General features: G+C 45.1%; 1 protein-coding gene across 3 annotated transcripts in view; it reads left to right on the top strand.

Annotated features, from left to right (window-relative positions):
• Positions 1-3,539: 3,539 nt before the first annotated feature.
• SCAMP1 (secretory carrier membrane protein 1) overlaps positions 3,540-27,218 on the top strand; it is a 93,511-nt gene continuing 69,832 nt past the window's right edge. For all 3 annotated transcript variants that reach the window (XM_073344152.1, XM_073344151.1, XM_073344153.1), the window contains exon 1: positions 3,540-3,713. In XM_073344152.1, coding sequence (XP_073200253.1) covers positions 3,657-3,713 — 57 coding nt within the window. In that variant the 5' untranslated portion in view covers positions 3,540-3,656. The remainder of the gene's footprint in view (positions 3,714-27,218) is intronic.

Raw genomic sequence — 27,218 nt, 5'->3', positions numbered from 1 at the left:
CATCGTACCGCCTCCAGATTTGGGTATGATTATCCTTGCCATATTGCCAGCCTCATCTGCCACAGTTGTCTTTTCAGGCGATCTTTAGACCTAACTTCTCTCCTTCAACCACTCCTCTTTCTAGCAATTTTTGCATCTCCTCTTAATTAGATCATTGTAAGTCAATATCATCAGCGAAGCACAGGTCACTAATTTTTCATCCATTGCTAGTTATACCCTGCTGTAGGTTTTTATTAGTAGCTTTTCTTAAACTTCATTCAAGATAACAATTGAAGTGAGTGATAGCTTGCTGCGCAGCATGCTATCTAGCCTTAAGTCAAATTAATTACTTGTTCACATCTCACGAACACTGAAGCCGTCAGTCATTGACTCTGTAGAGATTTTGTATCTGCCTTATTACATTTTCACCAACTTCAGTCAGCCACAGGATTGCCTAAAGTAGTGCGTGCTATATGCTGTCAAACACCTTAGCAAAATCCTTGAAGAGATGGACCACCTTCCCATCATTCTCCACCACTTTCTGATATTGCATATGCAGACTGAATATTTGCTCCACTTACTGTAACTCTTCTGAGTCTAAACCTAGCTTATTTATCAGCCAGAAAGAGGTTCTACCTTGGGCTCAATTCTCTTCAGGATGATTCACAGTAGTATTTTGCTAGGAGGTGACAGTGAAAATGTAAGGTAACTTCCACAAACGGCAAGGTTCCCCTTTTTATAAATAGGAACCATCAGGGCCTGTATAAAATGAACAAAACAAATTGAGAGCTGGAAGTGAAAGAGGCAAAGGACATCTATGCGAGAAGCTCGACTTATCCTGATGAATCTCCTTGCATGGTCGAAGAAGTTGATGAAGGGTTGCAGACGTTGAAAAGCCCCTGGAGTGGATAGCATAAAAGTAGAACTCAGGAAAAAGGGGGAGAGGTGTTATACTAATAAAATAAAAACCAGCAGGATCTTATTAAAGGAAAAAAGGCAAAATACCACATTTATTGTGAATACAGAAAGAATCATAGTAAGCAGTTAGTTATAGCTATAACATTCCATTCAATCTCATATTTATTCACACATTCATTCATACAAACACACACACACAGGTTCTGCAAAGTTGTTATCATAGTTACCAGCCTTAGAGTTGCTCATGCCAAGCCACTGGCCAGGTGGTGTGGACATGAGGAGGGAGCAGGGCCTTGTCAGATGCTCATCTGATGCTCCTGGAAGTTGGTTTGCAGAATCAGACCCCAAAGTTCTCACTTTTTAGAGTCTATTTTTATAGGAATTTCTTCCTATGCCAGTCTATGGGAATTGCTTCATCATGCTGTTGCTGAATCAACAGCAGATAGCACATTCCTGAGGGCTCCCTGCTGCTAGATGTTATCTTGTTCTTTGGTTCTCCCATTCTTGAGGCTGTTGAGTGGATTCCAGTCTGCCCTCCGGGGAGGGGTCCTCTGGTTATTTCCACTTAACGCCTTCTTTAGCCGATGGACACTGGATTCTTAGGCTGGCACCTCCCTGATCATTCAGTTATTATCCACACCAAAAAGAAAAGGAGTACTTGTGGCACCTTAGAGACTAACCAATTTATTAGAGCATAAGCTTTCGTGAGCTACAGCTCACTTCATCAGATGCATATCGTGGAAACGTGAGTTTCCACGATATGCATCTGATGAAGTGAGCTGTAGCTCACGAAAGCTTATGCTCTAATAAATTGGTTAGTCTCTAAGGTGCCACAAGTACTCCTTTTCTTTTTGCGAATACAGACTAACACGGCTGTTACTCTGAAACCTATCCACACCAAGCATCCATCCACATACATCCTCCATCTCTATTTTAATCACAATTGTTAATACAACAAAAGGGCGGGGAGTTTCTGGGTGCTGTTTCTGTTGTTAGAGTATTGCTTTGAGTCTCTCTCTCTGTGAATTGCTTTGAGAACAGACTCTGTCTTAGAATGTACTAACACAATTAGCAGCTTGCAAGTTTCACACAAAGAGGGAGAGAAACAGTACCAAAAACCAAGAGACCTCTTAGTTAGTAATACCCTGGAATTTAAACTATGGGGAATCAAACTCATTTGTGATTTTAATACAGAACTTCTTTAATATGATCCAATATAATCCCCCTTTAGGAGAGGTATTCATCTGAGCCTACCCTAAGCATGTCAGTGGGATGTGGGAATCTAGAAGATAGCCTAAGACTTGAACAGATGTTATTTACATATATGGTAACTGGAATTCTTTGAGAGGTGTTGTCAATATGCATATTCTACCATCTGTCTTACCAACCCTCAACCTTGGACTCCACAATTCAGAGGAAACTGATGGCAGTAGTGTGCCCTACCTATATGTCCTTTCTGACGAGGAGTATCAGGGTGCAGGCAGGCCACGTGGCTACTGCTGTCTGAAAAGTTTGGGGCACATGAGTGTGTGCATAAGGACAACCTATTTTGAAGAACTCCTGTTCAGATAACTAACAGCTTATTTTACTCTTTGGACCAGATCTGCTACTCTTACCCTATTGTAGGATTCCCAACTTTGGTTGGATGAATTCCAGATTTCATCATGACATTGTCTTTAATTAAAGATTAATCTTTTAATTCCTCAAGACTCGGTAATTAATTACTTAGTTACTTTTGGGAGAGGTGGTTAAAAGTGAGAATCTCTTGGAGATGGGCAGAGGCTCCTTCTCTTCCCCTTCCTCTATTTGCAGGGTGGAAAATGTTTGGTCGAAGACCCTTATGCAGTGTTGCCAACTTTTGTGATTTCAGGGCCAGTTGTGTGCTATTTGGTGTTTTTCTGAAAGCTCCCACTCCTGAAACAGCCCAGGATGTACTTAACACAGCAGCTCAGCTTTCTCCTTCAGTAATAAAGTTCTAGCTCTGACTTCCAGAGAAAAGCCTGAAAACGTGACTTAAGTGGACTCTACAGCCCAAAAGGAGAGTTTTCAGAGTAACAGCCGTGTTAGTCTGTATTCGCAAAAAGAAAAGGAGTACTTGTGGCAACTTAGAGACTAACCAATTTATTTGAGCATAAGCTTTCGTGAGCTACAGCTCACTTCATCGGATGCTCATGCTCAAATAAATTGTATAGTCTCTAAGGTGCCATAAGTACTCCTTTTCTTTTTGCAAAAGGAGAGTGAGAGAAAAATCCCATGACTCTTAAACCAGGCAATTAGTGGGACTCTGCCTCATAACTTTCCTTATTCTTCTCTCCCCTCCACCCCCCGTTTTTGTGTTGGCAATGGGACAGGCCAACCCCCCCCTCCCCCATCCAAGGCGGAGGAGAAGCGGAAGCCAGCCCCTCGTGGTTCAGGCAGCAGGGTCGGAGACCCCTTCCAAAGGGGTAGCGGCGAGGTTTCAAGACGGGCATTTTGAGAGGGGACAGGGTTATCCTGGCTTGGGTTCCATGAGACGATACCGTTCCTCTCCGTCCCCCGAACGGGTAGGGTTCCTTTCCCAGGCGTAAAGATGGTATTGCCGCGCCGAACACCTCACTTCCGGAGCGGCCATTTTGGATCTCGGTCGCTGACTGGCTGCTCGGGCAGGGGGCGGGATCAAGACCGGATCTGCTTGTGACATCGGTTTAGGGGTAGCTTGCGGGGCGCTGGAGTGAAGCCGCCGCCGCCGCCGTCCGGTGATCGTAGCGCCCGCCCTCGCCATGTCGGACTTTGACAGTAACCCCTTCGCGGACCCGGACCTCAACAACCCCTTCAAGGTGAGGGCGAGGCCGGCCCCCGGGGACTTCGGGCGACTCCCGGGGCGGAGGGTTCCTTCTCCTTCTAGCTTGGGGCTGGGTCGTCTTCTAGTCGCTGGGGGCGAAAGCAGCCCTGGGAGTCTGCCTTTGTGCCCCGGAAAACAGGGCAGAGGCGCCCTCAGGTCCGCATCTCCAGGCCTGCCCAACACCCCCGCGCTGTGAGGCGCCCGCAGGCCCTGCCTTCCTTCCACTCCCCTTCTCCAGGTTGGGTCGGGGCCTGGACACCTGAGAGTTGCTTTGCCCTGTGACAATGTAGCGTCTCCCTTCGCCCGGCGGCGGCGCCCTGCTGCGGTTATTGGGAGGGGGCTCTGGAGACCGCTGGAGGAGTCTGTAGCTCTGCGTCCCGGAGAAGGGTTGATGATCGCTGTAGTAAGTAACTCTGCAGGCTTGTCCCATAGGGACCAGGCAGTAGATGCTACGCAGCGGGTCTGTGTGCACGAGTGATAGCACCCCTTCCAAGCAATAAGTGCTGGACGGTCGGGCTGATGTGTAATAACAAAAAGGCAAAGGTAACATGACGATCTAAAACAAATCCTAGAACTGGTGTAAGTCTTCTAAAAAGCGTCATTTCACAGTCACCACCCATAAAAACTTCCACATCAAAGGAAATACATGTTTGGTTTTTTTTAACTTTTAAGGTTGTTTCCTTCATATTCAGTCTTCACCGCCTTCTGTTAGCAAAGATTCCATTTTTCTGGTCTCCACTGGTATTTTGTTATAATGCAAGGATTTATAACTGGTGCAATAAGTGCACATCGTGGTTTTCTTGGACTGGAGTTAAAGTTCAAAAATTAAACAAGCCACTAAATCCTTCCTTTTAGTTTTCCTGCCTTCCCCTGCTTTGCTTTTCTCTTCAAAGGTAGCAAACAGTGTTGTTGTCATGGTTAAGTTACCCTCAGCTCTTTCTAATCAAGTACAGTTACTCTTAAGGTATATGCATTACAAGAAAAACATATTAAAAATAATAAAAGAACCAACAGTTATGCTAGTAAGCTTGCCAGAGATCACTCCCTCACTCCAGCAAGGGCTCTGGTTGGTGATTAGTCCTTTGAACCCCACAGAAGAATTTTCCCTGTGGTCACAAGTTCGTCACAGCTTCAGCTCAGAACAAGCACATAAAGTCATGAAGAGGTGAGTCCCTCCTTTATCCAGGTTTGGTCTTTGACAAGACTGTGAATAGGTAATGCATTTCCTTCTCAGGGTGAAGCTTCAAAAGGCTGAGTTCCTGCATACCCCAAGTAGGTGCATTTGCATATCCTGTAAAAGAAGTTGCATACAATCCCACAACACTGACAGCTTAAATCACAGTTGTGTTCGGAAGTCTTTTATCTACTATTTTACCTACTACTAGTAAAGTGCTTTGAGATCTATGGATGAAAAATGCTATATAAGAGCTAGTTGTTAGTAGTAGTAATGCCAAAAATTATAGATTAAAGTGATAACAGAATCCCCCCCCGCAGTTTTATTATGTACATTTGATAACTTTATGTACAATAAATTTAACAATGGAGCCTCTTTCACCTGTTTTGTATGTCTCTTTCACATCAAGGTGGCTGTTGGGGGGGGAGAGTTTTTTGTAAGTGTAATCACAAACTAATGAGGGGAGACTGCTTGGCTAGGTGCACCATGGTCAAACCACTGTCAGGCTGCGTGGAGGAGAAATGCTTGCGATCTCTCAGTCCTCATAGTGATGAATGTAAACAGCACATCTGTATTCATGCTATGATTTCAAAACCAGGGCACTAAGGCCACCTGCAAAAAGGAAGTTTGAAATTAAGCAGAGACTTCACCTACATTTTTTTGTGGAACAGTGCTTTTGGGCTCTGCTGACTGGTGGAATAAAATAGGGTTGTTAATCTGGGATGATAAACAGTGGCTGCAGAACTTCAGAATGCGAAAATCCACTTTCCTAGAAGTCTGTGCAGAGCTCAAGCTGGTGCAGTGGAACACCCATATGAAAGTTACCCTCAATATTGAGAAGCATGTGGCCATAGCCATGTGAGAGCTTGCCCCCTGATTGCTACTGGTCATTTGCTAACCCATCAGAGTTGATAGTTGGACAATTAGGACTGTTGTCATGAAGATGTGCGCTGCTGTCTAGAGCAGAGGTTCTCAAACTGCGGTCTGTGGACACACGCTCTGTTCAGGTGGTCTGCGGATAGTTCCCTCTAAGGTGCGCACCTGGGCGGCCGCCCACCTAATTAGTGGAGCTGTGCAGGCGTAAGTGCCTGGATTCTGGAGAAGATGCACATGTAAGGTGAGGTGGTGGCCTTAGAGGGAATAGGGGGTATTCCTATTGGAGGGAATTGGTGGAAGGGAGCAGTAGGGTGAGGTGGGGGAAATAAGAGATAGTTGGGGGGGGGCAGTGGGGTCAGAAGAGGAGGTGGGGGAAATTTGGGACCTGCAGGGCTGCAGTGGCCAGAGAAAGAGGCAACTTTCCCCAGCACCGGAACTGTGGCTGCCAGGGAGAGACGGCCCGCCTTCCCAGCCCCAGCTCGGTGGCTGCCATGGTGGGGGAGAAACACTCCCCTCTCCTTCCTAGCCCAGTTCAGTTGCTGCTGCTGAGTGGGAGAGACTGCTCTCCCCAAACTACTGCTAAAACTTAATGGAAATCAACTTGTCCAGACAAGTGATTTCCATTATGTTTGGGGAGAGGTATGGAAACCATTAAGGCCAGATCTTTATCTGGTATAGTTTTGGCTCTTCAGAGTACTCCCATTGACTCTTAAGTGGCAAGCAGCACTAGGTTTGGTCTGGATGCTGCTAGGTGTTTTGTAGGATAAAGACCTTATTTGCAAGCTCTTTGATCTGTCTGCAAACTCCAAGCCATGTGTTAATGTGATCCAGGGCTTATAAAAACTCCGTGAGTCCACTCGTTTCAGAGTGGTAGCCCTATTAGTTTGTATCAGCAAAAACAATGAGGAGTACTCGTGGCACCTTAGACTAACAAATTTTTTGGGGCATAAGCTTTCGTGGGCTAAAACCCACTTCATCAGATGCATGGAGTGGAAAATACAGTAGGCGCGCACGCACGCACACACACACGTTGCCTTACCAAGTGGGGGGTCAGTTCGAACGAGACAGTTCAGTTAAACTGGAAGTGGGCTATTATCAACAGGAGGAAAAATTCCTTTTGTAGCGGTAATCAGGGTGACCCATTTCAAACAGTTGACAAGAAGGTGTGAGTAACAGTAGGGGGAAATTAGCATGGGGAAATTAGTTTTTAGTTTTTGTAGTGATCCATCCACTCCCAGTCTTTATTCAGGCCTAATTTGATGGTGTCCAGTTTGCAAATTACTTCCAGTTCTGCAGTTTCTCCAGAGACATTGAAATGTTCTCCGATTGGTTTTTGAATATTGTAATTCTTGATGTCTGATTTGTGTCCATTTATTCTTTTGTGTAGAGACTGTCCAGTTTGGCCAATGTAAATGGCAAAGGGGCATTGCTGGCACATATCACATAGACTCTTCGAATATCAGGGTTGGAAGGGACCTCAGGAGGTCATCTAGTCCAACCCCCTGCTCAAAGCAGGACCAATCCCCAACTAAATCATCCCATCAGGGCTTTCTCAAATCTGACCTTAAAAACCTCAAAGGAAGGAGATTCCACCACCTCCCTAGGTGACCTTCCTAATGAAAAATTTTTTCCTAATATCCTACCTAAACCTCCCCCACTGCAACTTGAGACCATTACTCCTTTTTCTATCATCTGCTACCACTGAGAACGGTCTAGCTCCGTCCTCTTTGGAACCCCCTTTCAGGTAGTTGAAAGCAGCTATCAAATCCCCCCTCATTCTTCTCTTCTGCAGACTAAACAATCCCAGTTCCCTCAGCCTCGTAAGTCATGTGTTCCAGTCCCCTTATCATTTGTGTTGCCCTCCACTGGACGCTTTCCAATTTTTCCACATCTTTCTCGTAGCGTGGGGCCCAAAACTGGACACAGTACTCCAGATGAGGGTTCACCAATGTCGAATAGAGGGGAACGATCACGTCCCTCAATCTGCTGGCAATGCCCCTACTTATACATCCCAAAATGCCATTGGCCTTTTTGGCAAAAAGGGCACACTGTTGACTCATATCCAGCTTCTCGTCCACTGTAACTCCTAGGTCCTTTTCTGCAGGACTGCTGCCTAGCCATTCGGTCCCTAGTCTGTAGCGGTGCATTGGATTCTTCCATCCTAAGTGTAGGACTCTACACTTGTCCTTGTTGAACCTCATCAGATTTCTTTTGGCCCAATCCTCTAATTTGTCGAGCGCCCTCTGTATCCTATTCCTACCCTCCAGCGTATCTACCACTCCTCCCAGTTTAGTGTCATCTTGCAAATTTGCAAATTTGTGCCATGCCATCCTCCAGATCATTAATGAAGATATTGAACAAAACTGGCCCCAGGACCGACCCTTGGGGCACTCCGCTTGATACAAGCTGCCAACTAGACATGGGGCCATTGATCACTACCCGTTGAGCCAGACGATCTAGCCAGCTTTCTGTCCACCTTATATTCCATTCATCCAGCCCATACTTGCTGGCAAGAATACTGTGGGACACCATATTAAAAGCTTTGCTAAAGTCAAGGAATAACAGGCAATTAATAAATGCCACTGCTTTCCCTTCATTCACAGAGCCAGTTATCTCATCATAGAAGGCAATTAGATTAGTCAGGCATGACTTGCCCTTGGTGAATCCATGCTGACTGTTCCTGATCACTTTCCTCTCCTCTAAGTGCTTCAGAATTGATTCCTTGAGGACCTGCTCCATGATTTTTCTAGGGGCTGAGGTGAGGCTTACTGGCCTGTAGTTCCCCTGATCCTCCTTTTCTAAAGATGAGCACTACATTAGCCTTTTTCCAGTTGTCTGGGACCTCCCCCGATCGCCATGAGTTTTCAGAGATAATGGCCAATGGCTCTGCAATCACATCCGCCAACTCCTTTAGCACTCTCGGACGCAGCACATCCGATCCCATGGACTTGTGCTCGTCCAGCTTTTCTAAATAGTACCAAACCACTTCTTTCTCCACAGAGGGCTGGTCACCTCCTCCCCATGCTGTGCTGCCCAGTGCAGTAGTCTGGGAGCTGACCTTGTCCATGAAGACAGTGGCAAAAAAAGCAATGAGTACATTAGCTTTTTCCACATCCCCTGTCACTAGGTTGCCTCCATCATTCAGTAAGGGGCCCACACTTTCCTTGACTTTCTTCTTGTTACTAACATTCCTGAAGAAACCCTTCTTGTTACTCTTAACATCTCTTGCTAGCTGCAACTCCAGGTGTGATTTGGCCTTCCTGATTTTACTCCTGCATGCCTGAGCAATATTTTTATACTCCTCCCTGGTCATTTGTCCAAGCTTCCACTTCTTGTAAGCTTCTTTTTTGTGCTTAAGATCAGCAAGGATTTCGCTGTTAAGCCAAGCTGGTCACCTTCCGTGTTTACTATTCTTTCTACACATCGGGATGGCTTGTTCCTGTAATCTCAATAAGGATTCTTTAAAATACAGTCAGATCTCCTGGATTCCTTTCCCCCTCATGTTATTCTCCCAGGGGATCCTGCCCATCAGTTTCCTGAGGGAGTCAAAGTATGCTTTTCTGAAGTCCAGGGTCCGTATTCTGCTGCTCTCCTTTTTTCCTTTTGTCAGGATCCTGAACTCGACCATCTTATGGTCACTGCCTCGCACGTTCCCATCCACTTTTGCTTCTAATTCCCTACTAATTATTCCTGGTTTTTGAGCAGCAGGTCAAGAAGAGCTCTGCCCCCTACTTTGTTCCTTCGGCACTTGCACCAGGAAATTGTCCCCTACACTTTCCAAAAACTTCTTGGATTGACTGTGCACCACTGTGTTGCTCTCCCAGCAGATATTAGGGTGATTGATGTCTCCCATAAGAACCAGGGCCTGCGATCTAGTAACTTCTCTTGGTAGATGTGCAGGTGAACGAGCCCCTGATGGTGTGGCTGAAGTGGTTAGGTCCCCGATGGTGTCACTTGAATAGATATGTGGACACAGTTGGCAACAGGGTTTGTTGCAGGGATAAGTTCCTGGGTTAGTTTTTTTGTTGTGTGGTATGTAGTTGCTGGTGAGTATTTGCTTCAGGTTGGGGGGCTGTCTGTAAGCGAGGACTGGCCTGTCTCCCAGGGTCTGTGAGAGAGCGTCTTTCAGGATAGGTTATAGTTCCTTGATTCGCTGGAGAGGTTTTAGTTGGTGGCTGAAGGTGATGGCTAGTGGTGTTCTGTTATTTTCTTTGCTGGGCCTGTCCTGTAGTATGTGACTTCTGGGTACCCTTCTGGCTCTATCGATGTGTTTTTTCCCTTTAGCAGGCAGGTATTGTAGTTTTAAGAACGCTTGATAGAGATTCTGTAGATGTTTTTCTCTGTCTGAGGGATTGGAGCAAATGAGGTTGTATCTTAAAGCTTGGCTGTAGACAATGGATTGTGTGATGTGGTCTGGATGAAAGGTGGAGGCATGTAGGTAAGTATAACGATCAGTAGGTTTCCGGTATAGGGTGGTGTTTTGCATTGGTGACACACACAATGTGAAACCAGGAGAACTTTGCCTGTTTCTACAGGGCTCTGTTGCATTTGCACAGCGTGGATCCTAAACATTAATTTTAAATACCCATAACCAACCACTGGATGTTTTACTTCCCTTCGTATTTTCAGTGTTGTCATTTGTGGTTCTGTTTTGCTGTTTGTTTCGCTTTGTTACTTATTTTTACTGTTCTCTCTGTGTGTGAAGTAGTAATTTTAGAGTGGAGATCTGAGAGAAATTGCATAAGTCTGAGTGAATGCCTTTTACTCTCCTTTCCAGTATCAGAAAATATTGTATTAATATTTACAGTGAGAGCATAACTATTTCTAGTTGACTCATAGATTTGTTTAGCATCTTAAAGCTGAGCTATGTGTGCAGATGATATGCATGGAAGAGGGATAGTTTTGTGAACTGCAAAAGCCTGTAGCATGTTAGTGTTTTGGCAGAAGTTTCATTTTTTGAGAGCAGCTTTCCCTGAAGATTTAGTGGTCTATGGTAGGAGTAGATTATTTAATTGGGCCTTTGGTGTTTTTGTTTTTATTCACATTTAATCCAGAAGTGAAACGTGTTTCTTTAAATTGGTACCCTACTACACTACATACGTAGTTTTAATTGGTTGCATTTTTCAGATGTGTATGCGTGATTTTCATTGGATGCAATTCAGCTAACCTACCTATATTGTATTTATTGGTGGTCATTGTCATGTGGAGAGATGTACTGACTGTACCAGAATCTAGTGCTTTTTCAAAAAATGTAACAGTTGTCAGTCCAGTAACTATGATAGTAGTCAAGTCCCAGAAATGGATTTGTGGTTGAAAATGGGATATTTTAAAAAGAAAACAAAAAATAATTAAACCAGCGACGGTGAGATCAGCAAAAAGTTCAAAATCAAACATGCGAGTACAGCAAGCGAACATTCATCTGCAAAGGAAATTTTGAGTGCAGACCCCTGTTTACTAGGAACCAGTATGAGTACCAATAATGAAAATACACTGAAACTCTGAAAAACGGTAAAACAATACCACTCAAGCTATATTAATTTAGGCTTTACAGGGACTGGTGAACAAGATGAACCAAGGCCACAATGTGTGTTATGCTACGCAGTGCTGGTTAATGAAAGCTTGAAGCCTGAAAACCTCCGGCGCTATTTGATGACAAATCATGCTGCTTTCAAAGATAAACCTCCTGAATTTTTTCAGTGCAAACTGAAGGGAAAAGAACAATGTTTGCTCATGCAACAGTAAATGTAAAGGCCCTGGAAGTTTCATATCATGCAAGCCTTCAAATTGCCAAAGTGGGGAAGCCTCACACAATTGGGGAAGAACTTATTCTGCCTGCAGCTAAAGAATTTGCATTTATAATATGTGGAGAGAAGACAGCAAAGCAGTTAGATTGTGTGCCTCTTTCAAATGACACTGTGTCACGCAGAATTCAACATATGGCAGCTAATGTTAAAGACATTCTTGTGAAACGTATGAACAACAGTAGGTATTCTGCATTACAATTGGATGAGACGACTGATATTGCTGTCGTTCCAAATCTTCTTGCATACATCGGGTATGAGTGGGAAGGGCAAGTACTGGAAGATATTTTGTTTTGTCGTTCAGTGTCCAAGAACAACAACTGCTGAACAGCTTTTCCAGTTACTAGATGAGTTTTGGAAGGAACACTGTATTGATTGGCAACATTGCGTTGGAGTATGTACGAGCAATGATGGGAAGACACAGTGTGATGATGGCTTGTATCTGTGAATTGGCACCTAATGCCACATGGGTGCACTATATCATTCATTGAGAGGCACTAGCTGCCAAGAAAATGCCAGTGGAAATGAAGGGTGTTTTGGACTCTGCTGTGAAAACTGTTAATTTAATAAAAGCTAGATCTATGAATTCTCAGATTTTTAGTGCAATAAAATGGGTAGTGCTCGTGTACAACTTGATTGGTGATTGTCAAGAGGCAAAGTACTTAATTTGTTTGAGCTACATTCAGAAGTACAGCTATTTCTAATAGATCATCCATTCCAATTGTTTTGAAGATTTATCCTGGCTCTCAAGTTTGGCTTACCTCTCGGATGTATTCACATGCCTAAATGAGTTGAACACTGGGCTGCAGGGAGTTTGACTATATTGCATGTGCGAGACAAAATCAATGCAATGATAACTTGTCTTGTTTGCTAGTCATGTAAAAAAGGATGATTTCAGCGCATTCCCAACATTGGAAGGTTTTCTGTCTGAAAATGAATTGGTTCTTGACCCCAAAAAAATGACATCGAAGAACATCTTGTTGCTCTTAAGCAACAGTTTAAAGATTGCTTTCCAGTAGAAGCTGAACCGAACAACTGGATACGTAATCCTTTTGGAATTGAAATCAGTGAGCTGCCTTCTGGTTTGTCCAATAAGGCACAAGAGTGCTTGTTGGCGCCTTCTTGCAACAAAACATTACGGTCAGAATTTAAGACATTCCATAATTGAGTTTTGGATTCAAAGAACTGAAGAGTACCCAGAACTTGCAGACAAAGCGGTGTGTTTTCTGATGCCATTTGCTACTACGTACCTGTGTGAGACAGGATTTTCATCACTTACTGCCCTCAAGTCTAAATACAGAAGCAGGATGAATGCTGAACCTCACCTAAGGCTAAAGCTGACAAACATTCCACCTGACTTCCTTGAACTTTGCTCACAAAAACAAGCACATTCATCTCATTAGAAAGGTAAGACTACTGATATTTAAAATAAGATGTGTGCTTTTATTTGTAGAACAAAAAAAGTTGGTTACGGGTTTTTTTTATATAGCTCTTTAATCCAAAGCGCTTTACAATAGTTAGCTAAAGGTACAAACAACATTTGGAAAGATCAGTAAGTGGTCTGCTGAGACCCTCAGCAATTTTCAAGTGGTCTGTGGGGGAAAAAAATGTTGGAGAACCACTGGTCTAGAGAGTTCTGTCCCCCTGGGTCAAAAGATTGGGAAATATACAGGAAATTATTAATAGGTTTTCACAGTTGGGTTTGCCAACTTGTACTGGGGTCAGTGATGGGACCCATGTGCCTATTCTTTGCTTCCTGTACCTGGCCTTGAAGTCCATAAATGGAAAAGGGTACTTCTCCATGGTAATGCAAGGCTTGGTTGATAACCATGGAAAGTTCCACAGTATATGTGTGGGATATTCAGTAAGGGCCATGCCACCAGAAAGTCTGGACTTCCTGCAATGACAAGTGGAACTTTTGCATCAATGGTTCTGTCATTCCACCACTCATTCTGGGTGAAACCTTTTACTGAACACTTCGATACATGAAAGGAACTATGTATCTATACACTGAGTAGTTGCAGAAATGGCTGTGGAATGTACATTTGGAAGATGGAGAATAGATGGAAGAACCCGAGGCTGATGAGAAACATCTTTCTGTTATGATAGCTGTTTGCTGTGTTTTGCACAACATTTGAGAGAAGAAGGGAGAGAGCTTTTCAAATGGATGGGAGCAAGTGCTAGGCACAGTGTATGATGATTTTGAAAAGCCAAATGGAGACATCTACCTGTGGCGGTTCAATGATGAGACAGAACACAGCTTTATGCAAGCAAGCAGGCTGGTCAGCTGAGATGGGCTGTTCTGCCCCCCCGCCTTCCACCTTCTCCTTTTATTATATTTCTCCCCCCTAAGCATTACACACTGCTACCGCAAAAAGATACACAAAGGAATGTATTACGTTGATTAATATACTTATTTACCATCCTTTATCTACTACAATCCTGGTTCTCAGGCCTTGAGCCCAGGCTAAGAAAGCTTCCCACAGTTGCTGTCCCAACAATCAAGTTCTCATGGTTCATATCTAGCCCTTGTCCTTGGATAGAGCAATGTGTGCATTGCTTCTACAAAACAGTCAGGGTGTGCCCTGCCTGCTTCCAGGTGGAATAGCTAAACATGAACCCTTCATCCGTTTTTTATTTAATGATATTTGGCCATCTCATGGTAGCCGTCAATTTGTTTTGTCATGCTATTTAACTCCCAGACAGACAAGGACATAACCTGGGGAGCTTTCCAGGGTGAAATTTTACAAAGTCTTAACAAGGAAGGAATACATTGTACACGGCAGCAGCAAAAAATAAGCCCAATGATTACAAACACAGAATAACCAAAAAGCTGTCGCAGCCATTCTAGAGAGGGCAGCCAACCTGTAAGCCAATTCCAAAAACCCTCAAACCCCAGATCTTGGCGTATGTGTGTTGTAAGACTGGCCAATTCAGCCAGTCTAGTTTCTATGGAGCGACTATTATCAGTTAAATTAAAGCAACACATGTGCTGAAATGTGGAGCAGCCTAGATGGTGTTTCAGGAGCAGAAAATCAATGGCTGCTCTGTTATCCAAAATTGCATCCCTTAATTCGTGTTGTTCTGTGTTAAGTAAGGCAATAGCCTGGGATGTTGTATTAATTGCCTTTGCTGCAAAGCATGCCAGGTTATTTAAAGTTCTGGCTGAATACATAGCAAGCGCGGGGACCCCAACAATAGAGGCCGCAAAGGCAGTATACTCAGCACGACTAAAAAGCTGAACATCTGCAATACAATCATCTGAAAGGGGTACACTTCTTTTACTACGGTTTTGACCAGCAAAAGGCAATATAAGTGTCATTCTACTAAGACAGCAAAGGGTGCCATCACTTAAATTTGCAGGAATATAATTAAAGGTGCGTGAACCGCAAGTAAAAATCCATCCTGATGGTAGGATGATATGGCCATAATTATATGAAACATTAACAGCATGGGAACAATTTAAAAGGGGTTGAGAAATTTTTCGACAGCCCAAGGACACCTTTGTACTAGTGCAGTTAACTACACGCGCATAGGTGACATTGTGAGCCCCGGCCGGGTACGGTGTGTGGAGGGATATAGCTGTGCGAGGCAGAGTATAGTTGGCCGGGCCCCAAATAGCCATGCTAGAGTACTGGGAAGAAAGATTCGCATAAGCAGAGAACAGTGTCTTATTCTCCATCTCCTCAGGGTGATGACATACTGGAATAAGGCATGTACCTAACAAATCTCCGGCTGCTGCAGAATTAGATAGACAAAAGTGGGTAACATTTGCTATTGAAGCCAATCTTTCCCATATGTTATATGTCATTTGGGCTTGTAATGGGGGAAGCGCTTCCGAGCCAACCCCTACAGGAAATAGCAGGCACAAAAGGCACACAATCATCACAGAATTAGCAGTGATTTGGGCGAGAATTGCCACAAACAAAGTCTCAGGAGTCTCTGGCTGTTGATCTGCTGCCAGTCTTCGTTGGGCCGCGGCGACCAATGCTTTTACTGCTCCCCATGTCACAGGCCGGTTTGGGACACTACGCCTCCTCCGTTTCCGTCCCGTCGTTGTCGACTCGGGGGGCAACGCGGTCTCTTCCAAAGTCAGCTGAAACTCTGGTATGGGATACAACAGCCCCTGGTGCCATGCCATGTTGTTTAAGTGCCGGTCGCACACACCGAGCTGGAACCCACAACGGTCCTGCAGGGAGAGATACAGCAGCATATCCCCGACCCCAAGTGATTAGAGGTACTGGGCCCAGCCACTGTGGATCGGACATGCGGTCTTTCCAGTACCTCAGATTTGTGAAAATGCCGATCCGCAGGGGTCTGCTGATCTGCATTCAGTGTTAAATTATTTAAAGTAAACAAGAGGATATGCATTTGTTGTTGAATGTCTCCTAAGGTTCGGAGACGCAGCTCCCCTTGTTTTAATTGTTTATCTAGCAAGGTTTTGAGTGTGCGATTGGCACATTCAACAATGGCTTGGCCCGTGGAATTATAAGGGATTCCGTGTTTAAGACGGACGTCCCAGCGGGCACAAAAGGTGGAGAGGGCTGCAGAGCAGTAGGCTGGGGCATTATCTGTTTTAATTTGGCAGGGGCGACCCATAACAGAAAAGCAGGCCAGCAAATGGTGAATAACTTTGTTAGTGGTTGCCCAAAGGAAGCCCGAATAAGTATCAATGGAAACATGTAAAAACGAATAGGGGCGGAATTGTGGCACATGAGTAACATCCATTTGCCACAGCTGATTTGCTGCGGTACCTCGGGGGTTAACGGCATAAGAAAAAGTAGGAGCAGCAGCAGCACAGTGGGGGATGGAACGTGCATGATCAGCAGGAATGTGAAACTGCCGGGCCAAAACAGAGGCAGACTGATGAAAAAAGGCATGGCTTTCAATGGGGTCAGAAAAAAGGGAATTTACCTGACCACGCAACGCGCGATCGGCGCGTGCATTGCCCTCAGTGAGTAGCCCAGGCAGAGGGGTATGACTGCGAAGATGAGCAACAAAGTAAGGGAAATGACGAATGGCAAGAAGATGCTGCAAAGACAAAAACAGGCGAAGGAGGTCTGTATCAACCTGAGGGGTAATGAGGGCAAGGGGTAAATGATTAATTTAATTGTGGATACCCATTATGTTTATCAGGTAATTGAAGGGACAATCAGCAAAAAGTTGAAAGGCCAAAATAACAGCAGCCAATTCTGAACGCTGTGCAGAACGCTGAGGCAGTGTAAAACGAGAATGCCAACGAGGGGGGTCACCCAACTGATAAGTGACTACACCTCGGTGGGGAGAGCCATCAGTAAAAAGAGTGACAGCGGAAACAATGGGTTGAGAGCGGCTAAGACGATGAACAACTAGGGGCACCTTTTGGGTAATGACCAACCGAGGATCTTTTGGAGGATTATAAGAAATCTCTCCCACATAATCACAAAGAGCAACCTGCCAGGCCAAGGAGGTGTGGCACAAAGAGTCAAATTCAGTACGGGACAAGGGGAGCACAATGGCAACTAAATCAGTGCCAGTGAGTTGCACTGCACGGTGGCGGGCTTTACGAACAAGATCAGATAGGGCATCTAAATATGGATAAATATTTCGAGGAGGAGTGGATGAAAGGTATAGCCATTCTATAATAAAGACGGCTGTGTCTGTACGGGGTACAAACAGAGCTGCAGTTGGCGTATGAGGGGTGGCAAGAAGAACTAATCGTAAGGGACGGACCTCTGGGAGTCTGTCCACAAACTGCTGACTCAATGCTGCATTGATTTGTTGAATGCAGGCAGTATGCTTTTCAGTGATGGCAATAACTGCACCCGGTGCCCGGGCTCCACGCAGGAGCTCAAACAACGGCTGCAGCATTGAAGTGGGGAGACGAAAGTAGGGCCGAATCCAATTTAAATGACCCAAAATCTGTTGTAATTTAACAAGGGTTAGGGGTTGAGGTAGAATTAATTCCGGACGAACCGGAGCAGCATAGGTTTATAAAACCTTATATCCGAGGTAGTGGTAGGGATAAGAGCGTTGGATTTTTTCTGGTGCCACTAACAGGCCATTTTGGCCGAGAATCTGAGGTAAAGATTCAAGCTGTTGTGCCGTGACCCGGGGACCACTTAGCAAAATGTCATCCATGTAATGGTAGACCTTTAGCGAAGGGTACCAAGCACGGAAAGGGGCAAGGGCCCGATCCACAAAAAGCTGACACAAGGTTCGACTATTTTGCATTCCCTGGGGCAAGACCTTCCACTGATACCTTTGAGAGGGTTGCTGATTATTATATTGTGGCACCGTAAATGCAAATTTTTCGCGATCTTGAGGGCAAAGGGGGATGGTGAAAAAACAATCTTTTAAATCTAACACACAAAGTTGATCGGTTTGAGGAATTAAATTTGGATTTGGTAAGCCAAATTGCAAGGGGCCCATAGGTTGGATGTGTTTATTTATTTCCCTTAAATCATGTAACAGCCGCCAAGCACCCGATTTTTTCTTAATAACGAACACCGGGGTGTTCCAGGGACTAGTGGAGCTCTCCAGTCGCTGTGCTTGCAAATGCTGCTGCACAAGCGAATGAAGTGCTTTTAGCTTTTCTGGAGGGAGGGGCCACTGGTCAATCCATACGGGCTCTAAGGATTGCCATACCAAGGGTAATGCGGAGGGCACGGTGGGTGAGGGAGGGTTTTAGGCCATCAGATGTTAATATCGAGGGTGGTGTCTAACTTTGTAAGTAAATCACGGCCCCAAATATTGAGGTGGACAGGGAGTACAAAAGGGCGGATAGTAGCAAGGGTACGGCCTCCCGGTTTAGAGACTGTGACCCAAGACAAACTGTGGCGCCCGGGTTTACTACCCCCGATCCCCCACAATTCTTTAGAAGGAACCGTAGGCCAACTAACCGGCCTCTCCAGATCACGAATCACTGTAACGTCAGCTCCAGTGTCCACCAGCCCTGTAAAAGGAACATCATTTAAGAGAAGTGTTAACTAAGGTTTCGAGGGGCGGACTGACATTGTCAGAGCAACAAGTGGAGAAGACGCGCTGTGAGACGGCGAGTGAGACAACGTCGATCCAAAGCCGCCTCTGCCCCGAGTTCGATCCTTGGCAGCTGGCACCTGATAGGGGACTAAAATCAATTGTGCAATTGACCGTCCACGCGGGAGCGACTGTGGAAGATGAGTCCACACCTGAACCTTAATAATGCCAGTGTAATCAGCATCAATGACCCCTGGAATGACAAAAAAGCCCTGTTTCCCAGCATGTGAGCGAGGGAGAACAAGACCCACAAAGCCGGCAGGGAGAGGTCCCGTCACCTGTGTAGGTATGGCACAGACCTCCCCTGGCAGCCAAAAGTCAGTGTCCTCCTGCATGAACAAATCAAGCCCTGCACTTCCAGCAGTCGCCGCCCTCATAGAGTCTGCGGATTTTAAGGCAGAGGAGCGGTTGTCTGAGTGGGAAACACTCCAGTTTGGCCCTGGGTTCGGGGGGGACCCGTCGCGCGGTTTCCCGACCCGCTAAGACACTGATTAGCCCAGTGATAACCTTTTCCACACTTGGGGCACTTCTTTGAGGGTCGGGCTGGTGCCTTAGATGAGCGGCACTCCCGCTGAAAATGACCCTCCTTACCACAGCGGTAACAACGCTTCCCCTCCTTCCCAGTTTTTCTCAGGGCGGCAGCCAGAACTCCAGCCTTGTGGGCTTGTGTGCCAATGTTCTGGCACGCCCGCAGCATGTCTGAGAGCTCTAAAATACCAGAGGCTTGCGCTGCCTGGAGAGCATGGCAGCAATCCTCGTTTGCATTTTCAACTGCCAATTTTAACAGGAGCTCGTGAGCTGCCTCAGTGTTATCCACCTGTCGGAGGATAGCCTCATGCAATCTGTTGGTAAAATCCAAAAAGGACTCTGAGGCACCCTGACGGATACTGACAAAGCTTTTGGTAGGCTTGCCTGAATCTGGGACCTTCTTGAAAGCATGCTGGGCACAGGTGGAAATAATGGGGAAGACGGCCTGAGGGAGTTGAGACTGCATCTCAATAGTAGCAAACGGGCCCTCCCCTGCCAAATGCTCATAAATGATACCGTGCTCTCTATGTACCTGAGCTTGGCGTTCTGCCATCTGCCGATACTCACTAATACAAATAACATACTGACTGGGTGATAACATCATGCGCAGCAGCGTTTTCCAATCCTCAGGGATTAGGGAGTACCCAGTACCTATCCCTTCAATGAGACCACGCACAAAGGTGCTAGTCAGGCCAAACTCATGAATTGCTTTCTTTACCTCTCTAACCACCAAGTATGGCAAAGTGGTCCAGGTGCCCACGGGGTTGCCCTGGTCATCATTCTGCCAGGTCACCGGGCAAACTGAGACCAGATCAGCCAGCTCCTCCGCTGTAAGATCTGATCGAGCTTTCGCTGCGTGAACCATTTGTTGCACCAGCGAAAGCTTCTGAGCAGATACAGATGACCCTCCGGGGGGCCCCGGAGCATGGGGCCCCACGGACGGAGGGTGATCACACACTGGCTCCGGTGGGGAAGGCAAGGGAGGCGGTGGTAATGAAGACACTGGGGGCAAAGCAGGGAGAGGGGGGGCTGTGGGTACGGGAGAGGGTCTTTCCGAAGCGACACGCTGGGTTGCATCAGTAGAAGGGGGGAGAGCTGCAATGGGGATGGCTACAGGAGCCGACGGGCGTGGCGAGATCACCAGCCTCGTGAAAGAGGGCCTATCCGAGGTGACACGCAGTATCGCGTCGCGACAGAGGTGCCAGGCATGTAAAGCCTGCACGGGCGCCTGAGGCTCTTCGTGCAATGTCTGGCCCAATCGCTCCCAGTCCGCTAGCTTAAGGCTTCCGGCTTCAGGATACCATGGGCACTGGGCACGCACCTCCTGTAGCAGGAGAGTAAGTGCTCGAGCCGGGCAGTCATGCTGAGCCTTACGCAGCAAATACTGCAGCTCATTGCGGTGTTGCACTTGCAAAGCAGAGAGGAAGCTTCCCATACTTACCACAATGAAAAATACTCACCGGGATCCACAAAGCGGATGAGTGACGCGTCTGAAACCCTTGCCGGGCGAGGTGAGTGCTGAGGGCCCCACGTTTGGGCGCCAGTTGTGGCGGTTCAATGATGAGACAGAACACAGCTTTATGCAAGCGAGCAGGCTGGTCAGCTGAGATGGGCTGTTCTGCCCCCCCGCCTTCCACCTTCTCCTTTTATTATATTTCTCCCCCCTAAGCATTACACACTGCTACCGCAAAAAGATACACAAAGGAATGTATTACGTTGATTAATATACTTATTTACCATCCTTTATCTACTACAATCCTGGTTCTCAGGCCTTGAGCCCAGGCTAAGAAAGCTTCCCACAGTTGCTGTCCCAACAATCAAGTTCTCATGGTTCATATCTAGCCCTTGTCCTTGGATAGAGCAATGTGTGCATTGCTTCTACAAAACAGTCAGGGTGTGCCCTGCCTGCTTCCAGGTGGAATAGCTAAACATGAACCCTTCATCTACCAAATGATGCATCTACTCAGAGGCACTGAGTAAGTTGTGCACGCAGCTCATACTTTGAGTCCAGGTGCCATTGTAAAGTGTATATGTGGTTTTTGTGGAAGCCATTTATTAGCGTGTTTTTTTTATGTGGGTGTCATAGTACAAGAATTTAATCCATAGATAAGTGTATTATCCTTTTTGTTTGAGGTTTTTAAGGCACTCAGTGTGAATATAGTGTATATTATGCACATGTTACTGTTGTGACATGATGCTGCACACTTAGAACTGTGGCTGTAAACACTTCCAATACTTCAGTACCAATGAATACCAGTTTGAATGTTGTGAGCATAAAAACTCATCGCACAGCTTTATGAATTCTGAAAAGATAGAAAGTTTCAAGGTCATATGATCTGAGAGGATTGTTTGTCTCTCTATTCCTAGCTGCTGTCTGTGATGTGCTAGTCCTTTCTCTTTCCTTTTCTTGATGCTGGTGCTATAGGGAAAATGTGTGTGTGTTGGGGGGAACCCAAGCTGTTGAAATTGTAGCCTGTATGCCAATACTGATTAAAATGTTGCTTTCTCCCCTCACTTTGAGATTTCCTTTCCCATAGGCTCTTCCCAGTCTTGGGTGAGATTGGACATGGTAAGATATTTACACAATCTTTTTCCTCTGTGTAGGAGCCCCCAGGTCTGAGAGGTGGGTGACAGGAGAAGTGGAGAAGGGGTTTTTTTCTGCCAGTGTGGGATAGGGGAACTAAATTCCAGATGGGTTGTGAGTGATAGGGTGGCAAATTAGAGGCTGCGTCAGTGAGACCAAGTAAATGCATGTGTACTTCTGTAGACTGTCCTTATGTTGGAGGATGTTATCCTGTGTTGTGTCCCCAAAAGACAGAATCCTCCTGTCCAGAAAGGTATGGCTGCCCCAGATCTGCAGGAGTGAAAGGGAACCACAAGCAATATGGGCAGTGCCAAGAGAGCTGCATTGCCAGTCAATCTTTGTGCCAAATTAGAGCACTATCTGTGCTTTTAAGTTTTCATATTTAACACCTGTGGATCAGCATAAGGTGTACTTCAAAATTAATAGAATTCTGCGGTACGTAAAGACATGTGTGTGAATTGTTAAGCGTCTTAAAATATATCTTCCTTGGAAATGTCTGCCATAATTTGGACAATTTGATTCCTAATTCATGTTAGCTCAAAGCTTTGATTCTTAATGAAACCCTGAGTTAGAAACATGTTTTTTTTTTCCATTTTCTTTTCTGTATTTGCTGCTAAAATAAGTGTCTTTTTAGAACAGTCTCTGGTGTGGGGGAGAGAAATCAATGGATGGGTGAGAGACCAGTAAATGCTGCTGTGGGATTGTGTGTGGTGGTACGCTGCAAGCTAAAGTGGTGATTGTGTGTTGGCATATTTAAAGAAATAAAGGCATGAAGGGTTTGTACAGTCTCCAGCACATCTGTCATTTTCATTAGGTTAGGTGTGGTGTTTAAAACCTCAGGAAGCAGAGTGAAGGTAAACTTTATGGTGCCTAAACTAAGTTGTTCAAACCCAGCTGTCCAATTCTACTGTAGTATTGTTGCATACTTACTGGAATTGATCCCCTCCACAGTTTGGGTCTCTTGCCTGTAGTTCAGGTTGATCCTTTTTTGATTGAGGGTGCCCCTAGATCTCTGAAACGGTTTGGCTCCAGGTTCACCAAGTCAACAAGATCCTGGTTTGGAGGATTTGTTGGGGAATCCACAATATGCTGTTGTTGAGTGGGATGATCTCCAGCAAACGTATGGTCCAGCTTCTCATAGTACCAGCAGAGGTTGATAGGTCTCTTAGTGGTCCCACAGTACTTACTAGTCCTTTTTGCCAGCTGGAGAGCCGTTGCCTTACTGTGGCTCTGGGATGTCCCAGCTGTGCTTTCTGTCTTGCATTTGTTGTTATAGCTGCTTGTTCAGCTGGTAAGCAACTGCCATTCAGATGTGACTGATCAAGCTTCTCTCCTCAGAAGGCAATGAAGTGCTGGATCTCAGCACAAGACCACAGTGAAGCATGAGTCATGTTGATCAATAATTAGGCTTGTGAACTTCACACAAGCTGGAATAGCAAAAGACAAAATCTTGCCACACTCCAGCATTTGAATAGGGAGTTGACCTCCAGTCAGGATGGTCCCAAAGTACTAGATAACGCACAGGTAAACAGGATCCTAGGTAGCTAGTAAGGTAGTATGGGTTAAGAGTAGGAGGACCCGGCAGATGTTCAACAGTTGTTTCACACCTACTGTGCTATGGGTAACCTCATCATGCATATCTGTAAACCCACTTGCAAAGTGGCTTTAATGTGCGTTAAAACACCACACGATTGGCAACAACAAAAAATGTTTTTGGATTGAAGACATTTTAATGTGAAATAACTGAAGTTAACACACAAGAGGTTTGAAGTATAGACGGGCCTTAAACTATGCCTTTCCAGGTGGCATCTGCTGGAATTAAATGAACTTATTTTATAGTATAACACTTGTTAGTTTTCAAGTTTTATTCTCTCTTTGTGGTATTATATTTTTGGCACATGTAAACAATACTGCACAGAATGGTGTTAATTTTGGGATTACTAAAATAACTCTAAATGGCATACCTGAAAATGCTGTTGAATTTTTTTAAATAATTGATAAGCTTTCAGATTGAAAGTATCCCTCTTTAAAACAGGAGTCTATAATCCAAGTTCAAATGTTTTGAGGGTCAAGAAAAAATGAAAGAACAAAACAGGTAACAGTTAAAGGAATGGTAATAGGAAACAGCTTTTTCAAAACTTTTCAGGAGATTCATTTTCCAGTGAAAACTGTACTGGAAAAAATCTATCCAATCTACTATTTAAGTGAAGTGGAAATTATACTTAATATTTTTATAGTGCTAGTACTATCACAGACTATTTTGTATTACACATATTTTTTTCATTTATTTATGTTTTGTTTTTCAATGAACTTTATACAGTAAACTTGTATATCCTTGAATGGATTTTGTCAATGTGGAATATATATCTTGATTGATTTATTTTTGTATAAGTCATGGCAATAAAACCAAAAGTTCTTTCTGAAATGAATTTCAAACCTCTTGACCTTTAGTGTCCTGCCTTTTCCCGTCCTGTTTCTTTATACAGTATTGGAAATATAGAGTGGAAATAACAACTGTTGTAGTTGCCAATAAATCAACAGTCTGCTAACCTCAGAAATGTTTCAGATAATTTTATAAAGTTCCAAAGGCTAGGAGGCTACAATAACACTCAGGCCAGTTTCAATTTTTTTTACTCTTACATATAATTCTAGAGTAATTCCATGTGGAAGAGTGGATTTACTTCTGGTACACCCCCTTGTGGCTGGGTGTGGCATGGCAGCTCTCTCTTGTCTAGCACCCTTTGCCGATGGTCACTGAGTTTCATGGTGGTATGCTTCTTCCGGAGACTCAGCATGCCAGCCAGGTCATGGTTTAGTCTCACACTGTGCCGGAGTAACTAAATTCAAATAAAATAGTGTCCTTACAAGAAGGTCTTTAGCCCTAAATCTGGTCCTTGTGGTCCTAGTGCCCTTTTCTCAGGGCTCTCCGTTGTCCTTGTCCCCTCCTCAGGGTCTCATGCTACCTTACCAGTTGCTGGTAGGGGTACCTGGGCCCTCCCACTACACTGGTTCCTGTCCAGAGACCCTATAGCCAGCAGCCAAAGTTCTGCTTTAACTCCTTTTTGCTGCCTCTCTAGACTCCTTCCTACTGTAGCCTTTTCCAGGCTTTCTCCCCCCAACCTCTCTAGGTCCACCATATTTTTAGAGTCTGGACTCTCAGGGCCCCCTGCTGGAATCCCCAACAAAATCCCAAACCAGCAAGTATAAACTTAAATCCACTTCTGCCCTCATTGGGTTTGACCTAGTCTCACTAGTTTCCTGTGCCCTATTCCTTGTTTAACTTCCTTGCAGCGCTCTCTGCCAGGAAGTCCAGTTCCTGCTGTTCTTTTAGGACATGCCACCTGTCTCTATTCTGGTCTCTTGCCAGCCTACTCTACTCAGACAAGGATCCCAGAGGTTACTCTCCTGGTCTCTCTCCCTGACCCTCCCTACTCTCTAATCCCAGAGAGTAACGGCAAAGTTCCTTTCTTTCTGCTCTAAACTTCCTCTGTTTATAGTCCTGTACCAGTGTTTCTTCCTCCCCCTCCTCCCCCCCTCACCAAAAGCTAGGCTTCCTCATCAATTCAGCCTGGCCCACCCTCCAGGTGCAGGCTGCTACTCAATTGGCCTCAGGCCCACACTAACCCTATCACCATCTGTGGAGTACACACCCCTCACACTCTACAGTAAATATATATTGACATTATTTCAGTGAATGGCAATAATTTGAGATAGAAAACTTCTTTTCAGTAGCTGCATACACCTGTTGCTATCAAAAGGTTTTGCTTCTACAGCAACTGCAGGATTGGGCTCTATATCCTGGATCTTTCACTGAGTTCTGCACTGTCAGTTTCCTGTTTACTTCGTTGTGGCTCTGAGCAGACACACAAGGTCTGCGAGTTCAGAGCTCAGTGTGGATTTGGAGCATAAGGTAGGCTTAATTCAGAATTGTGAAAGTTAATGCTCTTACAGTAAAGGCATACTGCTAAGTAGAGGGTGTGGTAAGAGAACATGAACAGAATACAATTAGATCTTGCTAAATTATAACATGGGCCCTGATCCTGCAAATACTTCAGCACATGCTTAACTGAATGTATTGAACTCAGTATGATTACTTACGGTGAGTAGAGCCAAGCGCATGTCTAAGGACTTGTATTCAGTGTTAGCTCAAGGTAAACTCAAGTGTTTATCTTTCACCTGACTCCCCTGCACGTACAAGTCTCCAGCTCCAGTTACGTGAGGCTTTAAAGTAGAGCGCTGATGGTGCTAGTAATGCAGTGAGACTCTGCTACTCTGTGCTGCCGATACAGACGTGTGCAGATTTAGTTTTTCAAAGTGTTATTCCTCTTGCACAAGCTCAGCTAACTCAGGATTAACTTGAGTGTACATTACTTGCGCTAACACTGCAGTGAAGGCAAGCCCTGCCTGTTTGCCGTAGTTTGTTAAAATGTTTCTATGTGGCATTTCCATAGCCTTTTTTAAATCCCAGAATTATCTCTGCTGCCTTATTATGTATACGTGCACTACTCTTAACGGTCGTCCTGCGCGCACACAAAATATACCCAGTGAATTTCTCTGTATATACTTCTTTACTATAGTTGAACGCATATATGTATGTGGTTTTACTATACTGCCATACTTTGATTTTAAAATATTCTCATCTCTTCAAATCCTCGCAAAGTTCTGTATTGGAGATTTTAATTCTGCAGGTTTTCTTTTAACTTTTCCTAAATAGGGTTTAGAGTTTTAAGAGTATACTCAGCGGTGAAAGTAACTTAAGGGACTTAACAGCACGCGGGGTGGCCGGGGTCCTGAGCAAGGTCGGGGAGCGGCTCAACTGGAATGGGCAGGGCGGGGGCCAGACTCCTGCAGCCAGCCCTTCAGCGCAGCCCGGCGGCAATTTAAAGGGCCCAGGGCTGCCGGCTGCTGCTCGCGCTACCCCAGGGCTCTGGTAGTGATTTAAAGAGCCGGAGCCCTGGGCCCTTTAACAAGCCGCGGGGCTCCGGCCACTGCTACCCTGGGGCTCCACCGGTGATTTAAAGGGCCCAGGGCTCCAGCTGTGGTAGCGGCTGCTGGTAGCCCCGAGCCGTTTAAATCACCGGTGGAGCCCCAGAGTAGCAGTAGTGGCAGCGGTGGCCAGGAACTCTGGGGCTCTGGCTGTTCTTGCTCTCTTAGTATGGAAAGAAACAAACCTCCTTGATCTTCACAATGCAATATTCATCTGTTTGTGTCAGTCTTTTTCAGTCAATAGCAACTTTTTGGCTTGTGAATTCTCGATTTCACCAGTGGTGGAGCACAGAATTCAGGATGTTGTGGAGGCACTAATCTTTTTATTTGTCACCTAAATACTGTAGTGATTGGTGCATTAATTAGAATCTTAATTAATTGTAGATTAATTGTGTGTACATATAGTAATTAATTTTAAAAAAAAGTTACTTAATGGAGTTATTTTTACTAAGAAAAATGCCAAACACAATGAAATGAAATTCTACAAAATGAGAGGATAATTTTAGCAAAGGTTAGCATTTGAACTTGAATATT

Source organism: Lepidochelys kempii, chromosome 5 (assembly GCF_965140265.1).
Source record: "Lepidochelys kempii isolate rLepKem1 chromosome 5, rLepKem1.hap2, whole genome shotgun sequence".
Taxonomy (NCBI): Eukaryota; Metazoa; Chordata; order Testudines; family Cheloniidae; genus Lepidochelys; species Lepidochelys kempii.
The sequence above is the reverse complement of the archived record's forward strand: the minus strand, read 5'-3'. Positions and strand labels throughout refer to the sequence as shown.